General features: G+C 38.6%; 1 protein-coding gene across 1 annotated transcript in view; it reads left to right on the top strand.

The window, feature by feature from the left end:
- tmtc2b (transmembrane O-mannosyltransferase targeting cadherins 2b) overlaps nucleotides 1–17,667 on the top strand; it is a 97,206-nt gene that overhangs the window by 46,794 nt on the left and 32,745 nt on the right. The window contains exon 2 of the mRNA XM_057348490.1: nucleotides 634–1,210. Within this exon, the coding sequence (XP_057204473.1) occupies nucleotides 634–1,210 (577 nt within the window). The remainder of the gene's footprint in view (nucleotides 1–633; nucleotides 1,211–17,667) is intronic.

The following is a 17,667-nucleotide window of genomic DNA, read 5'->3' as shown; positions in this document are numbered from 1 at the left end:
CTAGATGTGATTAATCGTTTGACAGCCCTAAAAAACAAATACAGTATATACCTTGTAAAGCAATGTAACTTGCTTGGGATAAAAACGTCTGCAAAATTTATAAATGTAAATATGGCCCAGGTCCATAATTTAGTTTTGCATGTTTGTTGATGTGTTCATTGTGTTCTTATAAAATTACAAATGAATTCAATTTGTAAATTTACGAATGAATTTGTGAAGTTTACATGAGAAATAGCTTGCAGAAATCAGTCACTGTTCAGTTGACATGCAGTTATATTTTCACACATGGTCTGTGATGTGTGTGTGTGAGTTTTAGCCGTGCCCTCTCCCTGATCTCCAGTCAACAGCGGCGTGTCAGAGCTCAGGGCTTTAACAAGTGATGAATGTCTGTAACAACACCCCGATGGCAGCTCGTGCAGTAACAGAACAAGAGTTGTGATATAAGAACTAAACTGACCTTCACTCCTCAAAGCCAGAAGAGATTTCATTCAAAGCAGACCTAAAACCTCCCTCGTCATTCTTGTAACGCACACCATACTGAATGCATTGATGGTTTTAAATACATTTCAGCGCGTGTCCTTAAAATATATATCAATCTCAAACTCTTTTTTTATTCTTTTTTTCTCCACACAGCCGTGCTATCAAAACCAACCAAGACCTTCTCCCCGAAACGCCTTGGTTCAACGTCTTCTACGATGACTTCTGGGGGACGCTCCTCACTCACAGCGGCAGCCACAAGTCCTACCGGCCGATCTGCACCCTCTCCTTCCGTCTCAACTACGCCCTGGGTGGCTTGGACCCTTGGGGATACCACCTGATCAATGTGGTTCTCCACTGTGCCACGACGGCTCTGTTCTCCAGCCTTTCAAAGCTGCTGCTGGGGTCGGGCTGGTGGAGCCTGCTGGCTGGGCTTCTCTTCGCAGCTCACCCCATCCACACGGAGGCCGTGGCGGGCGTCGTGGGACGGGCTGACGTGGGCGCAGCACTCTTCTTCCTTTTGGCCCTGCTCTGTTACATACGACACTGCTCTCTGAGGACCAGCGGTGCCCGCAGGGAGAGCTGGATGTGGTTTTTGGGCTCGCTAACTTGCGCTGCCTGTAGCATGCTGTGGAAAGAGCAGGGCGTGACGGTGCTGGCTGTGGCGGCCGTGTATGACTTGTTTGTCTTCCATAGGATGAAGTTGCAGCAGGTTCCTACACTTTTTTTTAAGGTAAGGATAAACGTGAGTCTTTATAGAATGTTTCATCGCGGATGCGCACGCCTGGCCCGGTGTTAACTTCCGGTCTGTTGATCGTTCTGGCTAGTGGCTAATAATATAACTATTTCTATTTTAATCCGTTTATGTTAAGATTAATTTGTTTTAATATTTTCTTTTATTTAATTTTAAATTGGACTTTTTGGTATATTATTTTATTAAATAAACTATTTGCTGAATGGGTCGTGTAACTTTGTCGCATTTTAGTTTAGCCAACGGTTCCTCTACTGGTAACCCAAAATAATACTGACTAGACATACTTTTAACTTGCTAGATAATGTAATTTACTTATTTCTTTTGCTTGTTATCAGAAATAATCTACAGGGACTCTTTCCGGATGTGTCCTGGAAGATACGTTTGGGCCACAAAAGTGCACATGCGCAGTAACGTTTGTTTATGTTGTTGCTTTGAAACCGTCTGTACACTGCATGGTATTTCTGGCTCTGTGACCTGTGAATAGAAAGTTAATTGATTTTGTGCATTATTCGTATTAAAGTGTGTTGTTTGTTTTCTGTAGAGTGAAAATTTTACAAATGTTTTTGGCAAGCATGTTTATTATTCGAAGCATGTTTTTTATTCGAAGTTTATAAGGAAGCAAAGGGCAATGAAAGAAAATTGTTGTGTTTGCTAAATCTGGCCAGAGATGTTTGTGTTTATGCATGGCGGCACATGGCGTCCTGTAATTACGGTCCTTAAATAAAGGTTCCTGCATCACATCAAATTTCCGTAATCTTATTGGTGCTCGGGTTGCTACTGTTCACCGCCCAAATTTGGAGTTTGCTGACCACAGACTACATAAATTTCAATGACCCATTGAGCGTCTTTAAACTACTGTTCACCCAAACCCGACACGGGTCAAGTTAGGACCCTGTAAACCCATTTTGAATTAACCTGTTATAATTACCGAATTTCCACAACAGTAGAGGCCTGGCTTACATTCTGGAATAGTTTATGCGCTCCATTAATGATGTCTAATGATGTTAATGTATTGTGTTTGCATGAGAAGGGTAATTAGTACAACGGTCGCTCATAAGGAGTGTGTGTGCGTTACTAAGCAGAAACGGAAGATAAAGCTGAGCAGAGAAATCAATGTTAATTGGAGAATCGCACCTAGTGCTTCCTTTGTCTTTAGTGCAGACCTCCGTCTCCATGCATCCTTGCATTAGGGCGGCTTTTGCTGAACCCCGGCCTGTCAAAAGCATTTAGCATCGACCGTCAAAAGACAGAGACATCCGTGACCCTCCCCTTCAGCCAATCAGAGCAAATCGAACATGACACGTGCGCACATGTGACTGTGGATTAGAGATGCTTGGAGAGCCATTGAATTCTCATGTTAGACTGTAAAGATTTTGTTGAGTTTCATGAAATGTGCCAAGGACGTGTCTGGGTGACGTTGGACCTAAAAAAGAATTCAGAAGCTCATTAAGAGTTTTTGCATTGTGGTTATTTTTGATAATTAAGCATTTCCCCAACCGTGTACATTTATTACTGTAATGCTATTGTTATTACTTACAGTCATAACAAAAATACACATTTATTCAATTTTCAATTGTTTTACTTCAATGAAACATTGGAAATTTGTGAACATTTTTAACCAAAGGATTAGTAAGAATCCCAATATTTTTGCCCATGACTGTACATTGTAAGATATTTGTAGTGCTTTCTATTGTAATTTCTTCAATTCATGCAATTTTATTTCTTTTTTGTATTGAATTACTATATTATCATTATTATTAATAATAATAATAATAATAATAGTATAATAAAAACAACAACAATACTAATAATAATAATAATAATAACAAGGATAACGATAATGATAATGGTTATGTTATAATTATCATTTATAATATTTACATTAAACATTATACATATTAATATTATTATTGGCATAATTTTATTTTGCATAATTTATTAACTCGGAATGCTTTTTAATGTCAAGATTTTGGAGTGAAATGTGTCACGTTGAGACGCATTTCAGTTGTTCAGCTAAACAATTCAGTTTTTGTTCCTGTGTACATGTGCATGTGTTACATTGTCTGTTCTTGCATGCATGTGTATTTTAGACAAGTGAAGCTTCACATCTCAATAAAGTAGCCTATGACATCTGCATGACAGACAGCCTGTGATTTACAGACTGCAGACAGACAGGCTCTCTGATAGCACATACAGTAAGTGCATGATGGGGATCATGGCCTATAGGTGTGAGAAGACCCTGATCTCTCACATCTGACAGCCCCCTGCACTCTCATTGGACATTTACCCATCAATCTAAAGCCATTCTGTCACCTCCAGCTGTCATTTGCAGCATTTCAAGCCATACAGTAGAACTGCGTTCTTTCACTGTGCGCCAGAGAACACTGGTCTCCAGCATATGCATGTGCTCTGCATATCCTCTCTGCATCAGGCCGGGCCGTGTTTTTGACATCACTGTCACCCGGCGGAGGGGGTTCAACGGTATTAGCAATTTGTCAGAAGCAAATAATTCCAGATTTTCTTCTTTGAGGAGATACCGTGCCACTCTGACTTATGACAGCTTAGCATTGAGCCGAGTCATAGGGGAAGCCAGAATTACTAAAGATGTCTTCGGTCCTCGAGCCCAAAGGCTGAGCGATCGTTCCGGAGATGAAAGCTGGATGGGTTTAGCACAGAGACAAACTGCTTCCTACATCTAAGGGCCTGAAGACTCATTTGGTGTAATGAGACGATAAACTAAATCCAGGGGAAGTGACTTAAAAGCGTTGCATTCATATATTTGTGCAGATCTGTCGACGTGGCATAACAACACATCTATATTTCTTTCCGCACGGCTCTTTCATGGCGGGAAGTCTTTAACCTTGCTTAATGTACGAGCAACACATTAATGATCGCTCTAAAGCCATTTTTATTAAACTGTGTGCCTAAGAATAGTGGGATGATCATAAATTGCGGTAGCACTTATCTGATTGCGGCATGCACTTCATGACATCATCCGTTAACTTTATATTGATGGTAAATCATAACGTCTGCTGTAAGTAAGGGATGTCTGGGCAGCTGGTCTGGACTGCAGGACGATTACTTATGGAGATGGATGGTGCATTCGACTATATTATCTCAAGTTTAAGTGTCTGTGCTTTCAGGGCTTTGAAATTGCATTATGACGTTTTAAGAATCATCCGGCACTGCTGAGAAAAGTCAATTTAACGTCAAACTGCTTTAAGACGTTATTTGGCTGTTTATTGTTGTTTTGAGTTAAACAGCTGTCTGTGTTTTTGTTAATCATGCTTTAATGGACTTCATTACGGTTAAGTGACATTTAATTTGTTTAACGTTAAAAAGGTAACAAGTGCAATTAATACAATCCATTCAATATTGTTGAATGTTTTACACACATAAAAAATAATTTTACTTTCTTACTGGTTTCACGCGCCTTAACTTCCAGTCTGTGTTTTTTGATCATTCTGGCTAATAATATAACTATTTATATTTTATTTTATTTATATTGATATTAATTTAGATTAATACTTTATTTAATAATAATTGTATTCATTAAATAATTAGTTGAATTTTATTGTATATTAGTCGTATCAAATTAACCATTTGTTGAATGGGTTGTGTTACTTTGTCGCATTTAAGTTTAGTCAAGTCAGGATTCTTCTACTGGTAACTCAAAATTATACTAGCTAAACATACGTTTAACTTGCTAGCTAATGTAATTTACTTGTTATTTCTTTTGCTTGTTTTTAGAAATAATCTGCAGGGACTCTATTCTTTGCGGATGTGTACTGGAAGTTAAATTTGGCCTTCAAAAGCTCATGCGCAGTAACGTTTGTTTATGTTGTTGCTTTGAAAACGTCTATAGTATTTTTATATTATTTATATAGCCTGCAGCCATATCACCCTATAGCCCAAGACTGGTTGCCCACTGGAGCTAAGCAGGGCTGAGCCTGGTCAGTACCTGGATGGGAGACCTGCTGGGAAAACTAGGGAGCTGCTGGAAGAGGTGTTAGTGAGGCCAGCAGGGTGTCCTAATGCCGGGTGACGGGGACACTATACTCTCAAAAAGCACCGTCCTTCGGATGAGATGTTAAACCGAGGTCCTGACTCTCTGTGGTCATTAAAAATCCAAGGATGTCCTTCGATTAAGAGTAGGGGTGTAATCCCGGTATCCTGGCCAAATTTGCCCATTCGCCTCTAAACATCATGGCCTCCTAATCATCCCCATGTATACCAATTGGCTTGGTTAAAAAACTGTCTCTTCTCCACCACTAAACTGGTGTGTGGTGGGCGTTCTGGTGCAATATGGCTGCCGTCGCATCATCCAGGTGGATGCTGCACATTGGTGGTGGTTGAGGAGATTCCCCCTTTCCATGTAAAAGCGCTTTGAGTGCCCAGGCAGAAAAGCACTATATAAATGTAATGAATTATTCATTATATTATTGGAATACTTCAACTAAAAATAGAAATTCTGTTTACTTTTTTACCCTCATGTCATTCAAAACCTGTATATGAAGAGAAGATATTTATAGAAATCTGTGGTTGTGTCCATACAATAGAAGTAGATGGGAGCCAATGTTGTTTGGTTACCAGCGTTCTTCAAAATATCATCATTTGTGTTTTTCAGAAGAAAGAAATTCATACAGGTCTAGAATGACAGTAGAATGCGTAAATCATGCACAAATTTTTATTGTTCAGTGGACTCTCCATTTAAAGCGGTACTTCACCCTTGAATCAAAATTTCCCCATGTTTTACTCACCCTCAAGGCATCCTAACTGAATATGGTTTTCTTCTTGAAGAATAATGCAGTCGGAGTTATAATGCCACGTATCATTTTGCTTCCAAGCGGTAGAATGGGAGTGAATGGGTGTTGACTTTTTGAAGCTCCAAAAAGTGCATCCATCTATCAAAGAACTGCTCGACACGGCTATGTGGTCTTAACAAAGGTCATCTGAAGCAAATCGATGCGTTTGTTTAAGAGAAATATCCATATTGACAGCGCTATTAACTTTAATGTCTAGCTTCTGTCATCTCTCGTATGCACGTGAACCAGAGGCTTGTTTTTCCGGCAGATGAATACTGATGTGTTAAGTAAAATGTATCTGAACATCAAAAACACTGACAGGCATTTCACAAAAATACTTTTATCCAATGTTTGAATTCAAATATTTAACAATTTATTTAAAAATCAGATTAAATAAAGGTAAACAAATAAAACATTTCAGACCCATCAAACCATCTTCACGTTTCCTCTGGCATTAGTTAAAATGGTGAGTCCAATACCTGTGGGACAGATGTCATGGATGTTAATGTCACAATTAGATTATGTGTCATTAACAATTTAAATGAACTTATTGACCTTAATGTATTGAACATCAACCAATTTTTTAATTTTAGAGCAAATTAGTTCAAGATCCGCCATTCTTTCTGTACCAACAATGTCAGTTCAGCACATGGCAGAGTTAGCTAAGGGTAACACTCATATACAGTTACATACAGAGCATAAACTTGGTTTAAGTTGAGGAATATGCATTACGGTTAAGTTATTTGTCTATGTAACATTAGACATGCAAACTTTAACGACAAGTCACTACAGTTAGCAAACGCTGTCAACATATCAATAGCTTAACTTAGTAACACGCTAATTCTGTTATCCATGTGCATAACGCAGCACTATGCTGCAAACGTAACTAAATAAATGAATAAGAAAACTTTTAATGACTTACCATAGTTTAATCCCCTCAGGAGCTGAGAATATGTTCCGTTGGGTATAGCTTTCCTCTGGCTCAGTGCCATTTGTAACATCCGAAGAGCGCATGCGCAGGGTTGCACAGCTGCACATGTAATATACAGGTACAGCAGTGCGGGTGTGCTCATGTGTGCAAACTAGGAAAGTGAGAGAGAAAGTTAAGTGCATAAGCACATGTTGAGTTAACAGGGAGCTTTGCTCTGAGCGCTTGGCAGTGTATCCACCCAAAGCTCTTGGGGGATTTTGTTGAGGGTCCTGTTAGAACTTTAAGATGCTTTTGGTCATCGCTCACCCTTTAAAAAATCCTCCGTAGTCGTGAAAGTTCGCCAGGAGAGGGCCCTCAGAGAGATGCATTCCCTGTAATGTCCTATTACAGATTAGATTCATACATTGAATTACATTGAAAGCAGGTTTCTTTTTAACATTTTTAACATACGTCCAGATATAACATGGCTGGCTGAGGCAGCTTTTGCATTTATGGTGTAATCTGTTTATCTTTATGTGGAAAAATGTTGTTTTATTAGCTGGTTTTCTGGAACAGGTTTATAGGCTCATTTTCGGTAACAGATACTGAAGGTTAATACAATTAGCACAGCACGTTTGGCATACACACCTTTCACAATGAGATCACAATGTTTGTTCATCAGCTTGAAGCTGTAAAATGTCTTTCCCGAGGATTTGGCAATTCTGCGCTTTTTCCACATCGCAAACGGCATTTGTTGTTAAGCCATAAAAGTAAAGGAGCGTTGTGACAGAAATGTACTAGTGTCTGAAAGAAACTAATGGTAAACATTGCCAGTTTTCTTGTGTATGTTTTAGATTAGTGTAATATTGTAACTTTTCAAATAAATCCAAAGTTCGATGCCAGTTGTTTTACCATAGTGCAAATGTACAGGTAAGTAAATAGATTTGATGTTGAAGTGACGTTTGAAGATGAATAAAAACAGGATTCTATGGCAGTCGTAATAAATATTGCAAATATGTGTGCGTGTGCATGCATGTGTAAATTACATTTTAAGCAATTTGTTTTTGTGATTTCCTACAAGAGCCACATGGTATTTGATAAGGAAGTCAATTGATTTTATTGTGTAGATGGTTCGGTTGGTTCATGTTGAGTTCAGCTCTGGGTTTCTCTGTGTGTGTGTTTTTGAGAAACAGGTGTGAAATTATTACATGTCCTTGTGCTTACGCGCACACACGCGCGTTCTGTCAGTGTGTGATGAAGTGATGCTCTGTAGGCATTGCCCTGTACATGAATACCTGCCCACAGGAGAATTTTTACACGGATCTGCAATAACCCTTGCAATGTAGAGCTGTTTCAAGAGCCAAAATGGCTTCATATTAAACACCCAGACTTAAAAGCAAACGTTGTAAATAATAACAAAATATATTGTTTGCTCGCCCCTTGTGGTGCTCAAAATCTGTTTAGCTTTCTTTCTTTTGCAGAACACAACGGGCAAATAATTTGAGCGCTCTTTTTTCTAAAGTGAATGAGCATGTAAGCGTTGATTCAATGTGAATCGAGCATGTTTTAGGCGCTTAAGATGTCAACAAAGGGTTTTAGATATTAATCGTATTACTTTCGAGTCAGTTTACATATTTGCCAGACATTTTTTCAATGCGTGCATTTCCTGGGAATCAAACCTATGATTTTTGGATGTTGCGTCTGCCATACTCCTCCAGCCGAGCTACAGGGAAGCTGATTTATTCAAATGTGTGTCAGCTTTTTCCTTTCTTTTGTCTCTTTTCATTTATTTATTCTTAGCTGCTGTTTAGTTTACTGAGTGTGGGAAGCGCTGCGAGGCTTCAGTGTTTATTTTTCCCAGTGTAACACATAAGAGAGCAGATCCAGTGATCTGTCACAGATCCTCTATATATAGCGTTCTGTGGTCTCAAACTTGAGTAAATGCAGCCTGAAGAGAGGAGGCATGCAGACCTGCCACAGTCGCACAGGGGCTGTGATGATCTGCTGATGTTTTGGGAGATATCGGGTATGCTGGAGCTGGTTATATGGAGATGAATGCTTTTGGCTGGACTGTGTACTGTCATGCTTGCTTTACCTCTAAATGGGCTCCTGTTACAAAAACCTCAAACAAGCACATACGCTGTATATAAAATAACACGTTTCCTGAATTTTGTTTATGCTCACGTTTATTTCCATTTTAGTGCTGTTTTTAAGAAAGGCTACATTTGCATATGCTGAAGGAATCGGGGTTTGCTTGCACACAGGCAGCAGAAAAAGCTTTTTCCTTTTAAAATGTCGAAACATCTGTAAACCCATTTATAGTAGTTCAAGTTTGAGTAGACCTCAACATTCACCTCCAACTTGTTGAGTCTTATTGGTTTTGGACTTATTTTTTGGACTATCCCTTTAAATTTGTTTTGAAGTTGCAATCACTTTGCCTGTTAGTCTCTATTACGTCCTAATGAGAAATCCTGAAGATTTAATAGGTAAACAGTAACGAGCTTTGTTTTGTATGTACTATTTTAGGAGGATCTTATTTAATCTAATGAGGTCTGATATATTACTCGCAGATTAGCTGAGGATACGCGGCTCCTTTTCTTTATCATTTCTACTCTCGTTTCTCAAGTCCCTAATTATCAATTAGCATTATGCCTGACTGACTCGCCCACTCATTTAATCACTTGTTTAGTGTGCAAAGCATCTGGAGTTAAAAATGAAATTTTTGCATTACCAAATTGACAATGTTTGCTGTCTCTATTCATTATGCACAGCCCGTTCTGCAAATACCGATGGTCCTCGAGGTGCGTTTTAAAGGGCAGCATCTTCCCCAGACTGCTGAAGATGCAGAGGAAAATTCTCCAGCTTTCTCCTTAGGCACAGCTGCCATTTTACATTTATTGTGTGTGTTAAATGACACAATCACTGAAGCATGCTTTCATTTGGCCGCTCGGAGACTGCACGCTGTCTCCCGGCTGCTTTTCAGAAATGATTTACTTGTGAAGGAGCTTCGTTCTACACTGTTCTACACTACTCTTTTGTTATATAATGCACCAAGTGTAGTTTTAAACCCAGATTTTTTTGCTACTGTGCCTTTAAGACTTCTACATAATTTTCCGTCATATTAATGCAAGCTATTTTCTTAAATGTGTTTTTCCATAATACGCATGTCCCTTTCATTAAAAACCTTTATAACTGCACCACACTGCTTTATTACTGAGACCACCCATACTCTGACCTGAGAACAGTTTGACAGAGTGCACTGGAAAGTGAAAGAGTCATTGAATGGCTGCATTATAAATGTTAGGTTTGACACCTCATTGTTTTAAGTGGTTGGCACCCAGAGCTTTATTTCCCAGATCTCTGTACTAAACACATACAGTCTGTATTCTGTCAAGCCAAGGGCAATAGAGAAAACTTGAATTTGTGTACATTATCACAGCAAAGAGATTGTTTAAGCAGTATGATTGATGATCGCATGAAACTGCGGGTAACTTCACTCTTGTTTCGTCTGTATATTTTGTTATTTTGTTGTATGAAGCTTTGCAGCTGTTCTCGCTCTCTCTCTCTCTATCTCTCACTGTGTTGCACGTAGTGTCCCTCACATGCCATCTACTATTTCAGAGTAATTTTGCTCCATTCATGGTTCTTTTTTCTGCCGTTCCGCATTGGAATTGTTATCACAGTGGCACATTAAAACCGGAGTGAAGCATCTACCCATGACATGAATACTAATGTTGTTTGGAGCGTAATGCCTAGTTTTTTCTGTAATGTCAGTGCTGGTGCCACTTCAGCTGCATTTCAGTTCACTGTAATTGTACCAAGGAGCAGAATTAGCTTTTGCTATTATTCAGCAGCAATATGGCCATTTACGCCAGTGGTTCTCAAACTAGGGGTCGTTTCCCCCTGGGGGGCCCAAGATGGATCTAGGGTGGCCACAGATTTTGTGGCATTTTATGAAATATAGAAATGTATCATAAATTGTATGCAATCAAACAGAAAAATAAGCCCACCAACCAAAAGAATTGATGTTCCAGCATTGTATAACTGAATATGTTTTTGGTTTAATTAAAATTATAAGTTTAGGATTATAAGTCTTTATTTGTGGGGGGCCGCAAAGCTATGCACCGTACTCAAAGGGGGCCTTACAACGAAAAGGTTTGAGAACTACTGATTTACGCAACAAAATGAGAACAATGAGATGTAGTTTCCTGAAAGTGTACTACCTGAACTTAACACTTTCAGAAGTGACAAATAATTAACCTAAAAGCGGAAATTATTTATCACCATGTTGTTCCAAATAGCTTTACTTTTATGTTTCTAATGGCACCAAAAGGTGATTTTTTTTAAAAAACTGTAATCTGTTACCTTAGTTGTCACCTCTGTTTGAAACCTAAAAGTGCTGGTTGATTCGCCGCTGTCCTTCCAAAACCTCCTATGTCCAAATTAGCTGTTTTTCAAGAAACTGAAATAACACTGCATGTTTTAATCGATTAAATAGGGATGTAACGATATAAAAATCTCACTGTGCGATAATACCTTGGTATAAAGTCCGCGTTACAATATTTATTGCAATATTTCAAATGATGACTTGGAAAATATAAAATAAAATAATTTCACAAGATGGACCTTGCCAAAGGTAACATCTATTATTTTTTCTAACTTTCTTTGTTAGCCCCGGAAGACCTATCTTTTCATACAGTCATGTGACCACGATAATATTGAGACAATTTTGCTATTGCGATAACACGATATCGATAATATGGTTACATCCCTACGATTAAATACTTTTTGAAGTTTATGTTTTTGAAGTTGACGAGCACTTTTTGATACTTTTTATTGTTTAGATATTTGCAAATCCTTTTTTGAATATTTGCTGAACAAGGTTTCAGAAGGACAGCAGCTATATGTTACATGGATTGATATTAGATATACTGATATTTTCCTGTAAAATCGTTCCCGATATCTTAAATTATAAATTCATTATTATTATTATATGGTTATCCTTGTGAATTGGGTTAAGCAGACATATTTTGGCCTTTAAATTATATTGTAAATTATACTCAATTTTGACAAAAATGTCAGATAGAACCTTATAATTTCAAGGCGACATTATAAACGTACTTGCTCAATAAGTGAATTTTGTTTGTTATTAAAAAAAAGTCACAGATTACAGATTTAAAAGTCATTATTATCAAAATGATTGATCATTGTGTTTTCTACATTTTGGTCTGAGTATTCCTTATAAATCAAAAACCAGTCGCTCGCTGATGTGTTATTTTAGTTGTTAGAAAGCATACTGTACAGTAGATCACAGCCATCATTTTCGCTGGTGGACTAAAGGTACCGATTTATATAACAACATGTTTTACTTTGAGTCATAACAGCAGGTTTCTCTTAAACTGACAGGAGAAATAAGGTGCAGCGGGACCTGTGACTCAGCAAGCTAATGGCCACCAGTATAACCTCAAACCTCAGTGGAAAGTTCTCTGCTCTTGGGTTAGTTTTTAGTTCAGAGCTAAAGAAGCAGTAATCAGTTATGATGCTCAGAGACATGGTTAAACTTACAGAGCAAACATGGTAAGGCCAACATTAATGTTGGGAGAGGAGTGTGGGAATATTACAACCATTACTGTTTTCCTTCGTTTTCACGTCTTCGTTTTCCATTCCTTTCTATTTCTTTCTGTATCTTTCTGGCAGATGTTTTTTCCCACAGATGCAAGATTTGCTCTTTATGAGATTTTTGTGAAATCTGTGTTCAACAGGGCATTAATCAAAAGTCAAAAGATCCCACCCCTCAGAGTTTCTAAGATACTTTTTTTTCAATCTAAGTAATGAAATGAGTTTCATATGGATGAAATAAAGATGGCTGACCACGTAGGTTTTTGTTTGCTTGTTTATTTTTTTAAGTCCATTTGGAAATTTGGTCTGTTCCTGTAGCTCAACTGGTGAAGCATGGGGCTTGCAAGTCATTGGTTCGATTCCCAGGGAACAACCTTGAATGCACTAAAAGTTTCTTCTAAATGTTAATGTTTAGAAGATTAGGCTTGATGCAGTGACCTAATCACTGGATTTTTCAATGTTTGCAAACGTGATTGCATGAAATCTTTGAAGCACATTATGTTTATCTCATTTAGCAGACATGTTTATCCAATGAGTGTTAAAACAGAAAATGTCAAAAAAAGTCCAGAATGTACAGTTGTGCTTTGTTTGGGTTGTAGCTGCAGACGGTTTAATTTATTGTTGACCATCTGGTCAAGTGCTGGTCTGGCTAAATATGATGTTGTGGTCTTTAGAAATCCATAATTTCCTTTAAAAGCTTTTAAAAACAATAAGTCTTATGGGAATGTTTTCTTCTTGTGTTCACTCGTACCAAAGATCCAGGTTACCGTTGCTGGAAACATGGTATAAAACATTGAATTCTCTTGACCTCAAGGTGGCCACATCCATGTTACACACTTACAAAAGCAGGCAGCCGCGCACCGCAACTTGTCGCGTTTCACTCAAGTACGGCATGTTTTCTTTGGTCAAGTGCAGCCAATTCAAACAGCCCTGGATTGCTAAACCTGATGAAGCAACATGGTTGGAAACTCCGCAAGGTCAAACAATGTAACCTACACGGCGGAATGGCTCTCTCTCCAAGACAAGTCATGTTAGATTCAGATCATTAGTTTCTGAGAGCTCTGCTGACGGTGCACACACAAGTTCATGATGAAGCTCTCATTCCTCTCGGCTGAACGTGCCGAAGTCTTCTGCGGTGAGGGTACCAAGTGGACAAGGATCGGATGAGTTTTTCTTGAGGAGGTTAGGTAAATGTGTGTTTATGGGGAGCTCTTGGACTGGGCAGAGGTCTTGATTAGAGGTCTGCAATCCAATATGGATTCTTGCGGCGCGGGATAAATGTTTTTGGATAAAAGACTGTAGCGGTCGGAAACTTTGGTACTATGGACGGGAGCGTGTCTTTGGATGGGTTCCCACTCCCGACATCCTTCTAACTGACCATATGTAAAGCCTGACCTGAGGACTGTGTTATGCATGTGCTGCGCTCGTGGACCAGTTCTTACTTCATTATAAGTTTAATTTGCACGCGTCATCCCCCAGACAGAGCGGGCAGGTCGCCGATTGCACCTTAGAGAAGAGAGAGAGAGCGTTCGTGTTTTTTTAGAGGGGAGGCGGTCATCAGGACAGTTCTTGCATGGATGTTAAATAGTTCGATTAAAAACAGTGATTTAATTTTGCACGAGCTTGCTATAAGCCAACGGGTTTCATTTATTCATATTTTGCTTATAGTTTGAGTGAAAGACGTCGTATTTAATGTATTTAATTTATTTTTCTCTATGTGACATAAAATGTAAGAACAATTTTGTATATTGACAAGACGGAAAAAAAGAACTGATATGTTTTTGTATAGCGTATTTTATATTTGTTATGGAGAAATTTAAATGTGAGATCTGGAAACGTGATCTAAATTTAGCGGGATCCGTCGGGTCGGGACGAAAATCATTCTAAGCAGATAGCAGGTGAACACAAAGTGAATTTTCAGCAGGAGCGGGTGGGTGCGGAATCAAATTTAGCGGGCGTGGGACGAAAAAAGCAGATCTCTAGTCTTGATGGCCTTTCGAATTTCATTATTCACATGAATTATGTGCAGAAAATGCCACCAGCTTCTCGAACCCCGTGACCCCTGAAGAGATGAATCATTGTCTTGTATCTGGCACTGTGAATCATAGACTCGCGGCCTCGCTGAAGAGCGCAGGCAAAATAAACAGCAGTGACTTAGGAACCAGACGTTTACACTAGGAGGTCTCTCTGTGGCTGCACTCAATACATTTTCACAGGTAGCAATTTCGAGTTTGAATGGATTGAGGTTTCACGATCTCATCACTTTATTTGCATTCATATTTTTCTTGGTTATGCTGAATGTTTAAGGTTGAGGGTGATGCATAGCTGAAGGCATTTCTTTTGGCTACCTTAGAACGCTGTAGTAGATTGGAGCAAGGTTCTGAAATCCTTCAAATGCCATTCTTCTCCGTCTGTGACCAAATCAAACTGTCTGAAATACAGAGAGCAGTTTAGAATGCAAGCAAACTTTAGGCCAAAATAATTTCATCTTCATCTTTCTGTTCCGCTTTGTGCTTTTAACGCTTATGGCCTTTCTGGGTAATAAATGGTTCAATTTTACATCTGGTTGTAGCAGTTCTGCAGTAGCTGTACAGCTCTGTCTCTGTTTTTTCTCACTATCTCTTCATGTGTAATGTTGGAAAGCCCTTACTTTTTTCACAGGTTCTGCTCCAGTAAATGTCTGTTTTTATGTGAGTCTCATTCTTATCTTCCTGCTTTTGTCCGTTGATGTGTCTCAGCCAAATTGCTGCTGGTTTTCTCAGAGGACCTCTCACAAAACTATTTGGTTTTGGAAGTTTGAATTTGAAACTTAATGTGTTTCAGGTTGTTTGACTTTGTTGTATTGGTTGATACATCATGCCCTACGTGTGCTGTCTTGAGACTTGGAAGTTCAGTTTAAGCCATGACTTAAAGTAATCGTAATACTTAAGACTAGGGATGCACAATAAATTATCGGCCATATCTGTATCGGCCGATAAATGGTCATTTTTAATGTTATCTGTATCGGCCGATAATAAAATTTGTGCCGATATATTAAAGCCGATAAATCTTAAATACTTTCCTCTGGTTAAACTACTTCATCTGCACGCTGCTCGCAGTTAAAATACAGTACAGTACTATCTTTCTGTCGTGATTATTCACTTACTTGTGGCGAACCACAAGTAATATGAGAGGAGACATTCACCAAGGTGTACTGTACCTTTAAGGGAGGGAGGAGTGAGTGTTGTTGTTGTTCCGGTTTGTGAGGTGTTTTCTGTTTGTTACTTCTCTCGCTGTTCGGTGTGAGATATATTAAAGTGGAGAGTAAGTGGACCCGACACATCTTCATTTCTTGTCTCCTCGTTTATTGCACTCCACATACTGATATTAGCAAAACATTGTTGATGAAGGTACAGTATGTAGATACAGTATTTAGGAATGTGTAAATTATAAGAACAAAAGCATATTGTTTGAATCAGACTGCTTCTGAATGCTTTCTGTCTTGAGACCTGTTAGACATGTGGCTATTGAAAACATTTTTTCTGGAAGAACATCTATAATATGTTTATTAAATATACCAGAAAAAAAGGAGAACTAATGGTTACCTTGTTTAGATACAGTATATCGGCCAATATATCGGTTATCGTTATCGGCCAAAATTTACATATCGGTGCATCCCTACTTAAGACTAATGTTATTAATTATGATATTTGTGTCCCCAACAGTTTTACATCAATTTATTCTGTCTCAAACAATATAAGATAGCCCAGACAAGATATATAGCCTCAGAAAGTTATCATTTTCAAAAGTGGTAGTGTAGGACATTGGCTGCATAAATGTTTAATAGCATGCTGGAGCTTTCCTGTCCGAGGTTGAATTCAGTAAATCATCTGTAGCTGTACACCTGTCGTCTGACATCTTGTAAAGCTGCAGATTCATTTGAACGAGCTCATTAAGAGCTGAAGATTATTAAGTGCAGACTCAGAGGGTTTGTAGACACTGCCCTTTCCAAATCCCTCATGGTTACATCCAATTTACTCATAAAGAGAAGTCAAATATTAAACAGCTTGCTCTTCTATCAATCTTGTACGTTATATCCAGGAGTGATGAGGCACACTGCCATGCTAAGGGGAATGGAAACTCTGACCTCTAGATATAAAGTCTTTGAGTGAAGGAAAGCTAAAAGTGATGGAATGTGTAATCTGGGCATGATGTAAGAGTGACGTGTTGCTTTAAGTGATTTTTTTATGCTAAAGCCTTACGCAGCATTTCGGCTGATGGTGTTTTTCTTGATCCGTTTATTTCAGAAAGCTACAAAGCGAATTTTCACTCGCCAAAGCCAAATTGCATATATCACAGGTCTTATGCTTTGATAGGAAAAGTTTAGGGAAAAGAGTTTTAAGGCTTTTAGTATGTGCGTGTTGGATTTTGAGCTGGTGTGAATGCTTGTCTTTACGTTTGCCAGTTAGGTTGACTCTAACCGTAGTTTTATTACAAATTTCTTGGTTAAAGTCCCCATGAACCGGAGGTTGCTTGTGATCAATTGTACTTCCGTATTTTGCCGCATTTCTGAGTGAAATGGAATTTTGAATGAGAAAATTAGTGGGCGTGGCTCTCGTCTTTCTCTTCGATTTGATTGGATAGATAAAAACAGCCGTTGCATTTTGAAATTGAGCTGGCAGCAGACTGACAGTTGAAAGGGAGGAGTTAACAGATGCTCCGCCTAAGCCATCTAACATACGTCATTGGACAGATGGACAGTCATTACAGGACGGAAGTGCATTTTCAGATTTTAACTGAAGATCATGAGGCCACATGATTTTAGAAAAGAGAATGACCCACACTGATAAACTATTTACAATAAACGCTGCAATATTTTATGAAAAAAATAGGCATTGTAATTTTTTATTTCACTGGGACTTTTAACTACGGGTAATGTAGTACTTACTCCTTTCTATGGTTTTACCACGATTAAAATCAAAAACTACGGTTACTTTTTTGGAAGATCAGTTACCAGTCTGTGATTTGAAAAAACTTCATTCAGTTTATATTTTAGGAGTACAGTTGCCATGTTAGCGAACTTAAAAATGAAGTTTGTAAAGTTTGTGGCACAGTGTGGCTGT

This window comes from Triplophysa rosa, linkage group LG12 (genome assembly GCF_024868665.1).
Source record: "Triplophysa rosa linkage group LG12, Trosa_1v2, whole genome shotgun sequence".
NCBI lineage: Eukaryota > Metazoa > Chordata > Actinopteri > Cypriniformes > Nemacheilidae > Triplophysa > Triplophysa rosa.
The sequence above is the reverse complement of the archived record's forward strand: the minus strand, read 5'-3'. Positions and strand labels throughout refer to the sequence as shown.